Below are 14538 nucleotides of genomic sequence, written 5' to 3' on the forward strand. Positions count from 1 at the left end.
ACATAATACGTTCAATCATCCCTGTATCACAAAATTACAAAGAAGTTCCCATCTATATTAATTGTAATAATTCTTTCGTGAAGCAACTCTCAAAATAAAGAAAACTGGAGGAGAGTGTGGTTAAGAAAGGTGAATAAATGGTTGACAAGTGTAGATTTAACGTTGTGAATGATTTATACCGTTCATTAAGAATTCATATTATACATAGCATAATCTCGTCATGATTTTTAGTTTGAGTTTATTTTAATTCTGGGAAGCTTACGAAAGGTAAGGATGGCGTTTTACTCGTCGATCGTTATTTCTGTTTAAATGTTCAGTACAAAAATCTTTGTTTCTTATAATAATCCTTTTAAAAGAGTAAAGTTCTTCTAATAAATTTAATTTCTTTAAAAAATTGATAAAAAATTTTACTCATAATATTATTTCGCTTTTGATTGACCATGATGATTTACCTTTACTAATTTTTAAAAAAAAAATTATTGATCAAAATAATGTTATCGAGATTATCGCTAAAAGATTTTATTTCAATAGATACTTTCATCCAAGTTTAATAATTAATTTTCAATGATCGTCCTCTGTACATCGTCCGACTATGGGTTGGCACCACAGCTTGGCAATTAGGTTTGACAAATCGTTATGTCAAGTCTTAAAACAATAATCAGAGAACATTGCTATGTATTTCAGAAGTCTCTCATTAACATGCTAGATCACTTGAAATTGTCAAAGTGATTGATCCTTATGACAAATAGTACCGTCAGACTTTATACAAATCGTGATTACATTTTGCGTAAAGTATACAATAAAGCGATTAATTGTACTGAAAAAAATGATTAACTTGAGAACTTGACATCCAAACATGTTAAAGATAGTCATATTGCATGGTCCTTTTCTTAATGTAAGTGGTTCAGACATCAACGATTCTAAGACTATTGTTTAAAACATTGATATAATTTTGACATTTTCTTCCTCAGATGAGGGTTACAATAGCAATATTGTTAACCCTAAGTGCATTGGCACTTGGGAAAATTGAGCGAATGCAAATGCCCAGGAGATTGTGCAGTGCTTACACAGATATAGGGCGGCAATACAAATTACCCGGAAACACAAAAACACAACAAGAAGTTCAGTCCTTGGCTCTTCGCCAGTACTTATGGACAACTGCCGCTGATCGTTCAAACAGCAAAATTCCCGAGGCCACCGTCAAATGGATCGAGGGTCTTGACAGACAAATTTACAACTTGGCCAATCAACAGGGCAGAAAGAAGAGACAAGCGTCTTGGTATCGCGGTCAGCGTAAGGAAATCCGAAAGCTGAATGAAATAGAAAGATTGCAAGTTTTCGACTGTTTGAAAACACTAAAAGCAACAACGGTATGAAGCAAAATTAATTAAACACGTAAAACTATAGCAACCATCCATAATGAGAAATATATTGAATCAAACCATCATGTCTTATCTGCAAGGCATTGACAGGAATTTCTGAAATAATATTGTTTATGAATTTTTAGACTGTACAGCCTAACGTTTATGATGCCATAGCTGGTGTCCATCAGGCAACAAAGGTACCTGCATCTCGCTTCGGGTGTGGATTCCTCGGATTTAATAGAATTTTCCTGCTTAGGTAGGTGATGAAATACATACATACGATCAGCATAAATAACACAAAAACTGACATATTCTATTCAAACGTTTGATTATTCTATGAAACAAAAATTCATCCATTCACTTATTTTTCAATATAGACGCACTTTTGGTATAAAAGGATACCAGTATGGCATTAACATGTGTAATAAGAATATGTATCATAATGTCATTTTAATATTCAAAATGCTAAAGTAAAAATGAAGTTTTAACTTGGTATGAATCAATAAAAAAAATATGACCAGAGGCAATTATTTGATTTAATTACAGATTGGAAATGGCAATGAGACAAGTATGCAATCCTACAATAACAATTCCATATTGGGCATCTACACTCGAGGAAACCCTCAATGATCCCACCGTATCTGTCGTATGGTCGCCCGAATTCTTCGGAAACGGTTACAACTTCGTTGAGACTGGGCCATTTGGTAACTGGACTGACGGCACAGGCAGAAGAATATCTCGTAATCTAAATCACATAGGTGGCGTGCTAACTGAAAGTGACATTGAACGAGTAGTCGAAAGAAATACTCATTACCACGACATCTTTATGAATCCTAGAACAAAAGACTTTGCGAATACTCTAGAAGGAATAAATTACAACGTTCACGGCTATGTTGGAGGAACTATGAATAGATTAGATCGCGCAGCATACGATCCTGTTTTTATCTTCCACTATGCATACATCGACCACTTATTTGAAAAGGCGAGAGAAAATTTCCGCATGAAAGGTTTTAATCCTGCCAACGACTACCCAAATTGTCCAGGCATCCATGATTCCCAAGCTCCAATGGCCAATTTTACATTCTTCCGAAACATCGATGGCTTGAACGATATTTGGACAAATCAGTATTTTTACTATGACGATGTGCCAACTTGCTCTGCTCTTAACAGAGACTGTGGAACGCCGTATCTGACATGCGCAAACATCGATGGACAATGGAAATGTCAGTCAACGGTTACCAAGTACGCTTTTGATACGTCTCCAGAAGTACCGATGGCGTCTAATTTATTAAACCAACAACTTCCTGGTCAACAGTTCCCAGCTCCAGTAAATGACCCTAATGCTGCATTTCCCGGACTAAATGGACCCTCAAATCCTTTAGGAGGAATTGTTCCAAATCAACCAAGAGGACCACCTCAACAAAATTTTGCTCAAATGGGTGGTTTTGGAGGTCAGCAAACTGCAATGAACCCAGGACAGCAAAATTTAGAACCAAATGTCCCTGTCCCACAGACAGTTGTTGGTCCAAGACCTCAAATGGGACCCTCCAGTATGAATTCCCAGTTTAGTGCTGCCAGCAACCCACTTCCAGAGCAACCAAATCCAGATCCCACTCAAGGTCACACAGGATTAAGCCAAACACACTCGATTTCTGGTGTTCCCAACACTCTTGGATCTGGAATGTCTCATTTTGGAAATCAAATTATCCACTCATTACCCGTACAATCCAATCCCCAACAACCGCCTTCACAAGGACATATGCAACTTCCACAATCCCCTCATGGAAATCAGCAACAACCGGTGCAGGGAAATGCACATCCTCAACATGGAAATATGCAAAATGGTGTACATTCTCCTTTTAATCCCTTTGAGCAAGCAAACCAAAATGTTGGTATGGAATTACCCGTAATGGGTACAGTTACTGGAATGGAACTGCCAGTTATAGATCCACCTTCCCCAAACCAGGTTGATCCCCATATGCATATGAATCCATTTGATCAATTTGGTCCAAGCCCTGTTGCATCAGGGCCTGAGCAACCACAAGTACAAAATCCGATGCCACAGGTAGCCACTACGGCCCCACCTGTAGCTATAAACCCCCCACAGGTAAAACCCATGAACACCGCAATCGGTCCACAACCTGCTCCACCAATGCCAAAGTCTACTCCGGTTGCTCCACAGGTGAAGCAAAAGGCGCCGTCCATCATATCCAACCTCAACGTGCCGGGAAATAACCCACAAGCACCAGGTGGCAATTTCTTCAGTTGGAGACAAAATCCACATAATTCGTTCAGCATTAGACGACAGAGACGAAGTGTGTTTTCTGACTTGCCAACGCCATTAAACAATGATTGTACATCTTGGATCCACGAACTAGCATACCCAATTCAAAACACCTACGAGATTGACGGAGTTGCTGATTCCTCAAAATGGCTGTATGTTCCAATAGCCATAAAAACGATGAGAGCCCCCAACCACACATACGAAATTAATGGTTATAAAAATGGACTCACATCTACTTATGATATTTACGACCCACGGACTTCTAATCAATTTCAAAGAAGACTTAAAGTTGACCAACTGCCACAGAGAACACATTCTTCAATCAGCGGTTCTGGTGCTTCCAAGGTTTATCTGAAATCAGATGGTTTATCATACGAAGGTTCCTACCTTGACTACGTACTTGTCGATAACCGTATGCCCATATCGGAGTACGTAGGATATGTAGCAATCAAAGACCCGAAATTTGGACGATCTCAATCGTTCATTTCTGTATTTGACTCGCTCGGAGAATTATGTAAACCTAGGTGTGCAACATCTAGATCTAGGTCCAACCCCAAGTACCGACCCTGTTCCGGTCTCATCGAAGCCGACACCTCAAACCCAGAAATGGCGTACAAAAGTATCCCCGATGCCGTTTTGGACATGTGGACCATTAAAGACCCTTATCCCCCGCGGGTCTCCAGACCTCCTTACCTTGAATTCCTTTGTGACAACACAAACACTCTTTACTGGGACGGCTGTGAGAATGACAGATATCAATAAAACTGATTTGTTTCTTAATAATTTATTACAAAAAAAAAACAACTTTGTAAATTGTAAATTAATAACCCCCTTTACATTTCCCAGAAAATGGTCTGGGTGTCTATACATTATAATAATTATTTAGGATATCAATATTTTGACAGTCTTTGTCTGTCTTGAATTTGTTACACGATCAGTAATTTGGAAAAGTGGCATATGGTGTTTCTTCACTTTGTTGGGTTTGTAGGAACTTTGCGTTTTGTTGTTGAAGAGAAAAGTTCCGCTGCGTGTACGATATGGCAATAAATATCCAAAACCACCACAGGCTCTTTCTCTTTTCGAATATTGAGATTATCTAAGTCGCTTCACCTGATAAAAATAACAAAAGCATTAAAAATGGAGTCGCATATGCAGTCAAGGTGCAACCAAATATGCAACCTTGCGAATTTACTAAACTCATATGGATATAATCGCATTTTACCTAAACGAAATCTTGAGCAATAGAAAATTTCTAAAAACTAAATCGCACTACTTTGTTGACACATAAAATATTGCGTCTATTTATACCCTTCGCGCTTAGATAAAAATATAACAAGGAAAGAGCGCTTCTTGAACAATAGACGTGATAGGACGACCCTGTCTGGTTTAGATTCTGCGTCGTCTCGGTACGATATGCTTCATCTTAAAACTAAAACATAATTTATGTTTCAGTTCATTAAACTACTTTAATTAGTTTTACAGTATAAGAATCGCTGATGCATTAAAATAAGAGAAGAAGATACAATCAATGACCTTGTGTTATTATTGACCTTGTGCTAGTATTACACGTATCTAGGTTTTTATACTTTACTTAATTCTACCAATCTACCCTTTTCTTAAGATACCAACGTATTACAGGCGCCTGACTTGAAATATATTCCTTTGATAATGAAATTATCCCATGTACTAAAATGTTTTGGTTTAATTAAAGGAAATATTTTTTTTAGCGGCAGACGCCTATACAACGTACTCCTTTTTTTATAACGTGTCAGCGTTTAACATGAATCCCTGTGGAATAAAGCTCATAAATTCGAAGTTCAAATACGATAGTTATGGTATTATTGTTTGAATGAATTGCTATAATTTTGTTTTACAACTTTTTTGTAACTAACTCTAACAAATGATTCGTAATCTTCCTAAAGTTGTGAAATAAATGAATCATTTATTTGCATAATATTGAATGATTTCTACATTACTTTTATATTATAGCTTTTTTAATCCTTACAACTACCAGGGTTTTTTATAACTCTATAATATAAACGCAAATGCTTTTACCAACCGTCATTAACACTGAACTGCAAACATAAGTAGTAAACAACATTTGTCAGTGATTATGGTATTATAAACTACAAATGATTTGCTTGCATATTTACAGCAATTGCAGTTCATAATGTCATGTTTGCAAAAACAGGTTGAAATGTTCTTACAAATTTTAACCGATTGTTCATTTTTTTCAATATTTTTTTCAATAGACTTTAAACTTTAAATATGCTACCTTTGATAGAAAAGCATCACAAATTTCTATGGTAAACTGTTCCAATGTTTGACCTCCGAGTTGGCTTTTACTTCTCATTCCCTGTATAAACAAAATAAGTACATTATATAAATAGTACCTAGCTGTTTGGGAGGGTAGCAGTTGAAACCCCCGAGAAAGCCATTGTCAGCCAACGCGAATCGGAGGTTGACAATGGTTTTCGAGGTCAATTTCAACTGTTACCCTTCCAAACAGGCACTATTTATTTTATACTTTACTTCTGGCGTGAATTCTATCGGGAACCAAACGCGCATTATTTACGCGCATATAACATTTCCTTGTGTTACCCGTTACCAAGTGTGTTCCTAACGCTGAGGATAATAAAACAGATTACAAACTGCATCCAAACCAATCAGATTTCAGTATTTAACATGAAAATATGATAAGATCATACGTTGTTATTATACATTGATTTTAAAATGATTTTAAAATTTCTGAGAGATTTATCTTTGGTTTTCATTCCATGTTGATATAATTATCATCATCTCAAGATAATCTCTTACATACATTTTTATATATTCTGAAGAATACTCAAAGATTTTAGCTGAATAATAAAGTTTTTTTTTAATCTGAAGAATAAAAAACTTTAAAATATGTTCCTATGAAACATCTCAAGATCAAAATTTAAGTCATTAAGCGATTTCACAGTATTCATACTAATTTATTTTTGAAGGTTATTTTCAGGGGGTGAGGGAAGGAAATTCTACCTTTGCTTTGCCATATACAGGAACGTTACATCATTTCCCATGCCTTTTGAATTGATAATTCATACGATTGTTAATGAAAACACAGAGTCTTTAAGTGAATGTCTCTGCTGCCCTCCAATTAACAGAGTCAACTATTATTTGTAGACATTATTAAAGATCTTTGTGATGCACTACTAGTTGCATAATTAAAATCCATAATTAATGAATTAATAACTTCCTTATCATACCAACACATGAACTGTATACAAAGCTTTGCACTTTACACCAATGAAAGAGTTCACATTTTGTTATTTCAGAATTACAAATCAGCAGGGACAGCTTCATTGACTAAATGATACATGGACGTATATACTAACGTCCCTGATGGATCAAAAGAAATTAATTACATTTAATGAACACAAGATCATTTTAGTACCATGATGCTTTATCCAATAACTGTTTTAAAAGATGTTTAATACAGAAATACCTTTAAGTCTTCAATTAGCTCTGTTTTAGATTTGCCGATTGTCAATTCTAATGAGGGAAAATGGGGCTGTAATCTAACAGGGGTAAATGTTCCCTGTATACAGTATCAATGGGCATATATGTAAAAATTCAAAAGAATTCAAACTTATTGCTTATCAAATCCTTTATCAAGAATATTAGAAAAGAGTTTTGAAAAATAATTGTAAGTTGTTATAAACAAAACTAGTGCTGGAGTTGAAGAAGTTTTTGTTGAAAATACTCACTCGTTCTAGGGCATAAAACAGTCCATCTGGTCCCAGGTTATACCCAGCTTCTACAATTCTACAACACAGAAATGGGCACGGATCATTATCTTGCATATCTTTTTTAGTGAATGAAATATCTGGTATGAAACTCGTTTACACCATCAAATTATCTCCTTAATATGCCATATCCATGACACTCAAATGAAGCATATGTAAGTTCATTATTGAAAGTCAAGGGTTAGTATCTTCATGTAATTATAAGTAGTTCTAATCCCATGGATAGTGGGTACTTACCTTTAACTTGCAATGTTGCAAACTTGTGCAAGTTCTGTTTTGTGTCAATCAATAATTCAAAATAATGTGTTTAATGTGATAAATAAAAAAAAATACAGGTGGGCAAAATTCTAATTTAAAAAAAGAAAGAAAGATAACTAAATAAAAGAGTGAAATTTCAAAAGGGTGGTGTGTGTATGTATATGCACGGTGAATAAACTTTCATGAAAATTAGAAGCTTAAAATTAATGAATTTGAGTACCATATATACTATTACAGAAAATCAAAACTACAAAAAAACGCAAATAAAATATAGTCCTACAAATCCCTTCAAAACCTCAAAACCCTCTTCTTCATTTGTAAAATAATTATCAACTACGATTTAAGTTGATTTATAAAATGCACACAGTATCTGTTTCAATGCTATATGAAGTACAATGCCTACTTGTCAAAAGTCTTTTTTTTTAAACCAAAACAACCAACCAGTGCATGTGTTTACTTACGACAAAGAAAATGGATCAGTCTGCCCTGTGTATGGACTAAAAGGTACGGGAGCAAAATAAATCATATAGGTTCTTTTATCTGCTATATTTTATTTAGTTTTCTTTACCATCTGCTTATCAAATCACTTGTTAATCAAACCAAAGGGGAAAGTTCAGTCTCTCTTCCAGGTTTAAAGTGCAAGAAAAAGATTGATTATCATAAATTATTTGAAATGGATTCAATTAAAAGTACATTATATAATTGCAATTCTGTTAGCAGATGGCATTTTCAATTTCAGAAAGTTACAAGAGTCCTGCTTTGATTTTTCTATTAAATACCTATGTTAATTTGGATAGATATATATATTTAGCTAATTTTGGAAATATGAGTCCAGAAATTTTAACACAGCAACATCAAAACATGACATAAATGTGTTCTTTTCCTTGAACTGTAGTGTCACAGAGTCTAGGAAAAGGTATATTTACATGTATGCTTAAACTTCACCCAATAAATCTTTCAAAATCTGACTAATTTCCAAAACATACTTTCGAGCGTCTGTCCGCGTATTTGCTAAAGCTGCTTTTAGTTGTTCGTTGACAACATCTGACAAAATTTTGTCAACTTTTCCAGAACTCTGAAAGTCTAGTGAGTTAAACAGCATCTCACATAACTTCACGTAATCTAAAATATAAAAAATCAACAGTTAACTTGCATTCAAATGTGAATAGCCACTTTCTGAAAAATTTCTGAAAGTACCAGACATTGTATTCATAGGATAATGAACCTTACCTTGCAGTACACAGCATGTGAAGACACCAGACTTAAAGACATCAAAGGTAATGGCTTCATAGTCTAGGCATTCAATTTTCTTGAGAAGTTTGGTTGTAACAGGTTGTGGCATATCCCTATGGACAAAGCAGTTTTGTCATAATGTTTCAGTTTTGAAAAAAAATCCATGTCTGTTGAGTCATATTACAGGTTTATATTGTAGGGAAACAATATTGATGGTTTATGTGTCATTGAGTACACCTAATTACTCCAAAAATTTTACAGATATTAATTAGCACACTTCTTGTACATACATGTACTAATTAATAATGATTTATTCATAGACACCTGAAGTTAAAAAATTGATATATTAGTTACTAAAAAAAAATATTTTTATATTCTTAAGTTCAGGTGCCAGTGGCTTGTAGAATGAAAGGGGAAGGAAAGAAAACCCAACAATATTCATAAAATGTAGTGTTATATATAATAGGTTCCTGGCCTTAATCTCCATTGTTTTCCAACAATGATGATTAAAGATTTTGACTGCCACCTCCACCTAATCTTAACCACATCTTAACTCCATTTTTTTATGCACAACTTGGCAAGTGTCATCAAATAATTAATTTTTATTCATGAAATTGTTTACATACACATTCAGTGAATAAAAAGAGTTCATTTTACCTATACATCAACTACAGTAGCCTAATCTGTTGTGATCAATACCTGCAAAGGGTCTTAATTAGGTCTGTGTAGGAAGTTCCATTCACTCCATAGAGTCTTTTACCAACTGCAAGTGAAGGAACAACAAACTTAGAGTGTACATTCAGCTATAAATTAAATCAAAGTCATCATTGAGATCTACAATCTTCATATAAAGACTGTCCTCTGCTAGAAATATACGGTTAATTTAAAAGAAACAAATGCACACATATATGTGTTTATTTGGGGTAAGAAACAAATTTTACTTCACTTACATATGTACATGTACATTTAGTACAAGCATGCAATTGTATTTTTTGTTAGCCTATAGTGCAAATATGGTTTTCATTTTAATTCATATACTCTTATACTACTGTAGGTATTCCATTGGGAAAAAAGGCAGTTTTGTACCAAATATTGATTCAAAATTTATTTCACATTCCAATTACTATTATATTATACATATGTATTTCTATTTTTCTTTTTTTTTTTTTAGATTCTTTGGAGTATTGTGTAACAAACATACAGATAATTTAAATTGTTTCAATTTATTATTAAAAGAATATCCAGAAAATATATTTCAGTTGTCTGGATATTACTGATAATAAATCACCCATATATTAAAAGGGTGGGAAAATTCCCACTTCTATTTTAGTTTAATTTATGCTAATACATGTATGGTTGAACGTCTGTATTTTTTTATTTTAAATGATGGTAAGTTGTAAGCATGAATGTGACTTCTTTACATCTTGAAAAACCAAATCTATCAGTTTATCAATTATTGAGAAGAAAAGAAAGGAAGAATTGAAGTGTTCTCAAACAATAGATGATACAAATGTATAGTAGCCCAAAATAGGTCAAATCACTTCGTAAGTAGAAATTTGTAATTAATCTAGATCTACAAAATCTATAGTCATATTGTTAATGGAAACTGAAAAGGAGAGAAAAAGTTAAGATTACATAATTCAAACACAGTAATTCTACAACATGGAGCTAAAGGAAAAATAACCAATTGTTAATTTCACACTGTCATAATGCACCATGTTATGCTTTTTTTTCTTGCATTAATTAATCCATGCAGTTACCATTTAGTCTAAAAATTAAGTTAAATATGGGTAGTCAAATTGAAATAGGAGGAGAATTATTTTAAAATCTTGCATTTCTTTGATGAATTATTCATTGAGAATGATATGCTTTTTGTATTTAGGTACACATGTAAACTTTTTATTATCAAAGCAAAGTAATAGTAAGATTCTCAAGGAAAAGAGGTTAATTCCTGTTCGTTGTGGATAGTTCATGATCCAAGAGAGATTTTTACAGAGTTTAATACTCACTATCCTCCTCCAAAAACACTAAATCTGAAGACTTCCTTCCAAAATCTGATTTTCAAAATTGATACAAGAATAAAAATGGTTAAAACTATTTTTTTCCATTTAGAACATGTCAAGATGTCAACTAAATAATGTAAATATTTGATAATAAGGTATCCTGGCATATTATTAGCACAAATATCATAATTGTACAAAATGAACATTAAGATATACAATTTAACTTTTGTTTCTCAAACACTGATATCTCTGACATATACAATGGATATGTACAAGTGTTTTGTAAGCCTCAACACTTATTTTTTAAGTATTTTACCCTCAATATCTTAGACTATGAATTTTGACTGTATGTGAAAATTAATATAAAGGACATCATGACAATTTTATTTTTAGACTACAAGCCTGAAACATACATTATTCTTTCCTAACAATGTAAGATTTATTGTATGAGTTTTATTCACTATCAGACTTAGTCTGCATTATATATATTTCATGATTTTGGGCGTTTCAGAATTTTATTCATAAAAACAAAAGTTAACTTTCTTGCTAATGAACAAACCCTGATTTGTAATTCATTTTCAGATCCCTTTTCATATACATGTACATGTAATTTATCTCACTCTTTAAAATACGTCTTTTCTAACAAACAAATTTTGAATGACTTTAAAAGCCTTAATTAACACAATTCTCTTCTCCAAAGGAGTGACAGCAATTCTACTTTGCTATTATGCATATGTCTGTGGATGTGCATCCTAATCCATACAGTGAGCATAAAAAACTCTCCTACATTCTTTTTTATAACAATTATGCCCACAAAGTGCCATACTAAATCATCAGCCTATGCAAAATGGGAACTCCTATCCATTTTAAACACCAAAAAATCAGGTATGGTAATTATTTTCTCCTTGTGTGTAAAAACCACAGAGAATTAAATTTTGCAGCCTTTACAAGCTAGCACACAGCAGAAATTTAAATGAAAGGCTGCCAGTATATGCACAGGTATGACTCTTAATTACAACGAATCTTAATATTATCATGAGTGTTATCATTTGGTCTGCATGTCAAATTGTGAGATTTCCATAAATTGAGAAGTAAAACTATGTTTCTGCACCTTGTCAATTAACACTGGAAAAATGAATAAAATATTGTAATTATTAATTAAAAGTTATACAGTATATATTGCTTTAATTAATTTAAATGCAAACATAAAGATGTGTATTAGTCGCTACAATAATTACCTTTCAATAATTCTTTATTTCAATACCAAGTTCTATAATCAGGGGACTACAGGTAATCTAGCAGTGTAACCTTTGCACTTCAAAAGAGCATCCAACCATTAATATACTCACCTTTTTGCTTGAGCATTATGTCATAGGCTTGACGCACATTCATCTCAAACACAGGCCGGCTATGATGGGTCATTTCAATAATGTTACGAGCTTTTAGTACCAAGTTTGACTGGTCTTCTAGGGAGTCAAAACTAAAATAGATATGCGAGAAAAAATGCTGACTTATTCACACATAAATATTAAATTATTTTCTTTTAAATTAATTGACAATGTAGAATATATAGTAAATCTACAGTGCATAAAACATGGATAAAATGTTTGAGAGGAAAAAAATCATAACTTATTATTAAGTTTACTTGAAAATGAAAGATATACAGAAAATATACACTGAACATCAATTCTTGTCAATGGCCTTCATGGAATATACACTGAATATATATATATATATATATATATATAAAAAAATATTTTAGTTATTAAGTGTATTGACTTTAGTGATGGAGGAGGCTTTATCTCATCAAATACATGTACTGGTATGTGTAAATTAATCATTAATAATACCCGTAATACTTATAACTTACTAATCTGAGAGGAATGTAATGGGGTCCTTTGGTCTATTACTGACAATTTTACCCAAAACATCTTTCATCAAAGTTCCAATGCTGTATCTCTCTGTACGTAAGAAACATCAATGAAAATTTATCAAAAATGCCAAACATCTTGAAACTAGTTAATGGCAAAAATTCTATTACCGGTACTCAAAAGGGTAAATTAAAGACTTTGCGAAAATATTTTCAGCCATGCAAGTTGCATATACACTCATCATGCGTTTACTACCATTCCTATAATTATGCAGAATACTGAGTTAATTTAAAGTCTCTCTCTCTCTATTTTTCTTTCTCCTACTCTCTTCATCAAAATTTGAGGGCTTAGGTCACAAAGTTCTCTGATGGACCAAATGGGACCTGGAGGGCACAGCCCCTACTACAGATAACAAGTATATATGAAAATAAGAGAATATTTCAGAGACTGAGGTAGCAATCTATACCCACTGAATTTGAAACTGCATGTGGTTCAAAATGGCAGTCAATACTACTTGCCACTTTGTGATTTTTTAAATTATACAAAACTTGTGCGCAAAATCCACTTATATACCGGTACAGAGAATTTTTTCAAATCAGATTATAACACAGCAAATTAAATTCACTTGTTCCTAAAATATTGTTTACATGATTAAATTCTGCAACTGATTTCATCTGATGAGATATGCATATTCAAATTTGTAGCAACTTTTATATGAATTAATTAAAATAAATTAACACTTTATAGTGATATGTGATTGTGTTTTTCGGCTTTGCCCTTCAAACAGTCACACCATAAAACATATCAACTATCAAAACACTGCTGTGATATGTATTCCTTTCTTCCATTAGTCTAAATTTTACCTGTGACAGTCTGATATTAGTAAGCTTCTTAATATCAGACCATTACCTGTGGTTACAGTACTGATATGCTTCAAAATCGGTCTCAGGTTAATTGACAATGAAATTCAATGGCAGTATACGCTATATCAGTATATGCTATATGTCTCAAATGCTTTAGTAGGAAAAAATATCACACAATTCTCGGATCCAATGACATTCTTTGATATTTGTTCATACAGAACTGTTTTTGGTATATAGCCATTACATAACCTTGAGCAGAGGTACATGTACATGATATCTGTTGATATCGAAATGAAATTATGACAAATTTCTGTTCCTGTAAGCATACAAAATTCAAATGATTTTGTACCTTATTTTAAATATAAAATGGCACATGGTCTATTCAAGATGGTCAAGAGTGCTTTCTTGTATGATGTCATTCTCAAACACATTATTCTGAATTCCTCAATCAACACCCGCACTACATGTATCTAGACAGCTATAAAACTGAAAATGAATGTTTGAACGCAAATATCTTCAAAAGGAAACATTGAAGATTTTGCAAAAATGCTTAACCGCTGACAGGTTACCTAGAAATTGCCTATCAGTTTCTTGTGGACGGTCATCGGCAGAATTTGGTTTCTTTTTGTCCGCCATTTGTAAACATGTTGTGTCTGGGTTAGTGATGCGCTTCGATGGAAATAATAAAACCAAAACAAGTAGGGGATTACACGTTTCCGGCATTTGTCTTGAAGTTTTTCCACACAAAAAAATGCACTATCGTTAATACTGAGTACGCATAAAATATTTCCATAGCTTGTTATAAAATAAATTAATAAATTAGATTAATAACTAACTTTATTTGAAATATAGAATGCTTTTAAATTTAATTTAC

General features: G+C 33.1%; 2 protein-coding genes across 3 annotated transcripts; one reads left to right on the top strand and one right to left on the bottom strand.

Annotated features, from left to right (window-relative positions):
- The first annotated feature begins 223 nt into the window (after positions 1 to 223).
- LOC128193225 (uncharacterized) lies at positions 224 to 4711 on the top strand. The gene is made up of 4 exons (XM_052866560.1): positions 224 to 267; positions 972 to 1370; positions 1508 to 1620; positions 1911 to 4711. The coding sequence occupies exons 2-4, from the start codon at positions 972 to 974 to the stop codon at positions 4408 to 4410; spliced, it is 3012 nt and encodes a 1003-aa protein (XP_052722520.1). The 5' UTR covers positions 224 to 267; the 3' UTR covers positions 4411 to 4711.
- LOC128193227 (tubulin polyglutamylase complex subunit 1-like) lies at positions 4417 to 14335 on the bottom strand. 2 transcript variants are annotated; one of them, XM_052866563.1, is made up of 11 exons: positions 14234 to 14335; positions 12801 to 12891; positions 12280 to 12410; positions 10937 to 10981; positions 9627 to 9690; positions 8925 to 9040; positions 8681 to 8816; positions 8156 to 8191; positions 7398 to 7455; positions 5924 to 6004; positions 4417 to 4758 (listed from the first exon to the last, which is right to left on the bottom strand). In XM_052866563.1, exons 1-11 carry the CDS (start codon positions 14298 to 14300, stop codon positions 4741 to 4743), a joined length of 843 nt encoding a protein of 280 aa, XP_052722523.1. In that variant the 5' UTR covers positions 14301 to 14335; the 3' UTR covers positions 4417 to 4740. The 2 variants fall into 2 exon arrangements, with proteins under 2 accessions (XP_052722523.1, XP_052722524.1); XM_052866564.1 differs by lacking the exons at positions 4417 to 4758; positions 8156 to 8191; positions 10937 to 10981 and having other exon boundaries at positions 5879 to 6004.
- Positions 14336 to 14538: the final 203 nt, after the last annotated feature.

This window comes from Crassostrea angulata, chromosome 7 (assembly GCF_025612915.1).
Source record: "Crassostrea angulata isolate pt1a10 chromosome 7, ASM2561291v2, whole genome shotgun sequence".
Classification (NCBI taxonomy): Eukaryota; Metazoa; Mollusca; class Bivalvia; order Ostreida; family Ostreidae; genus Magallana; species Magallana angulata.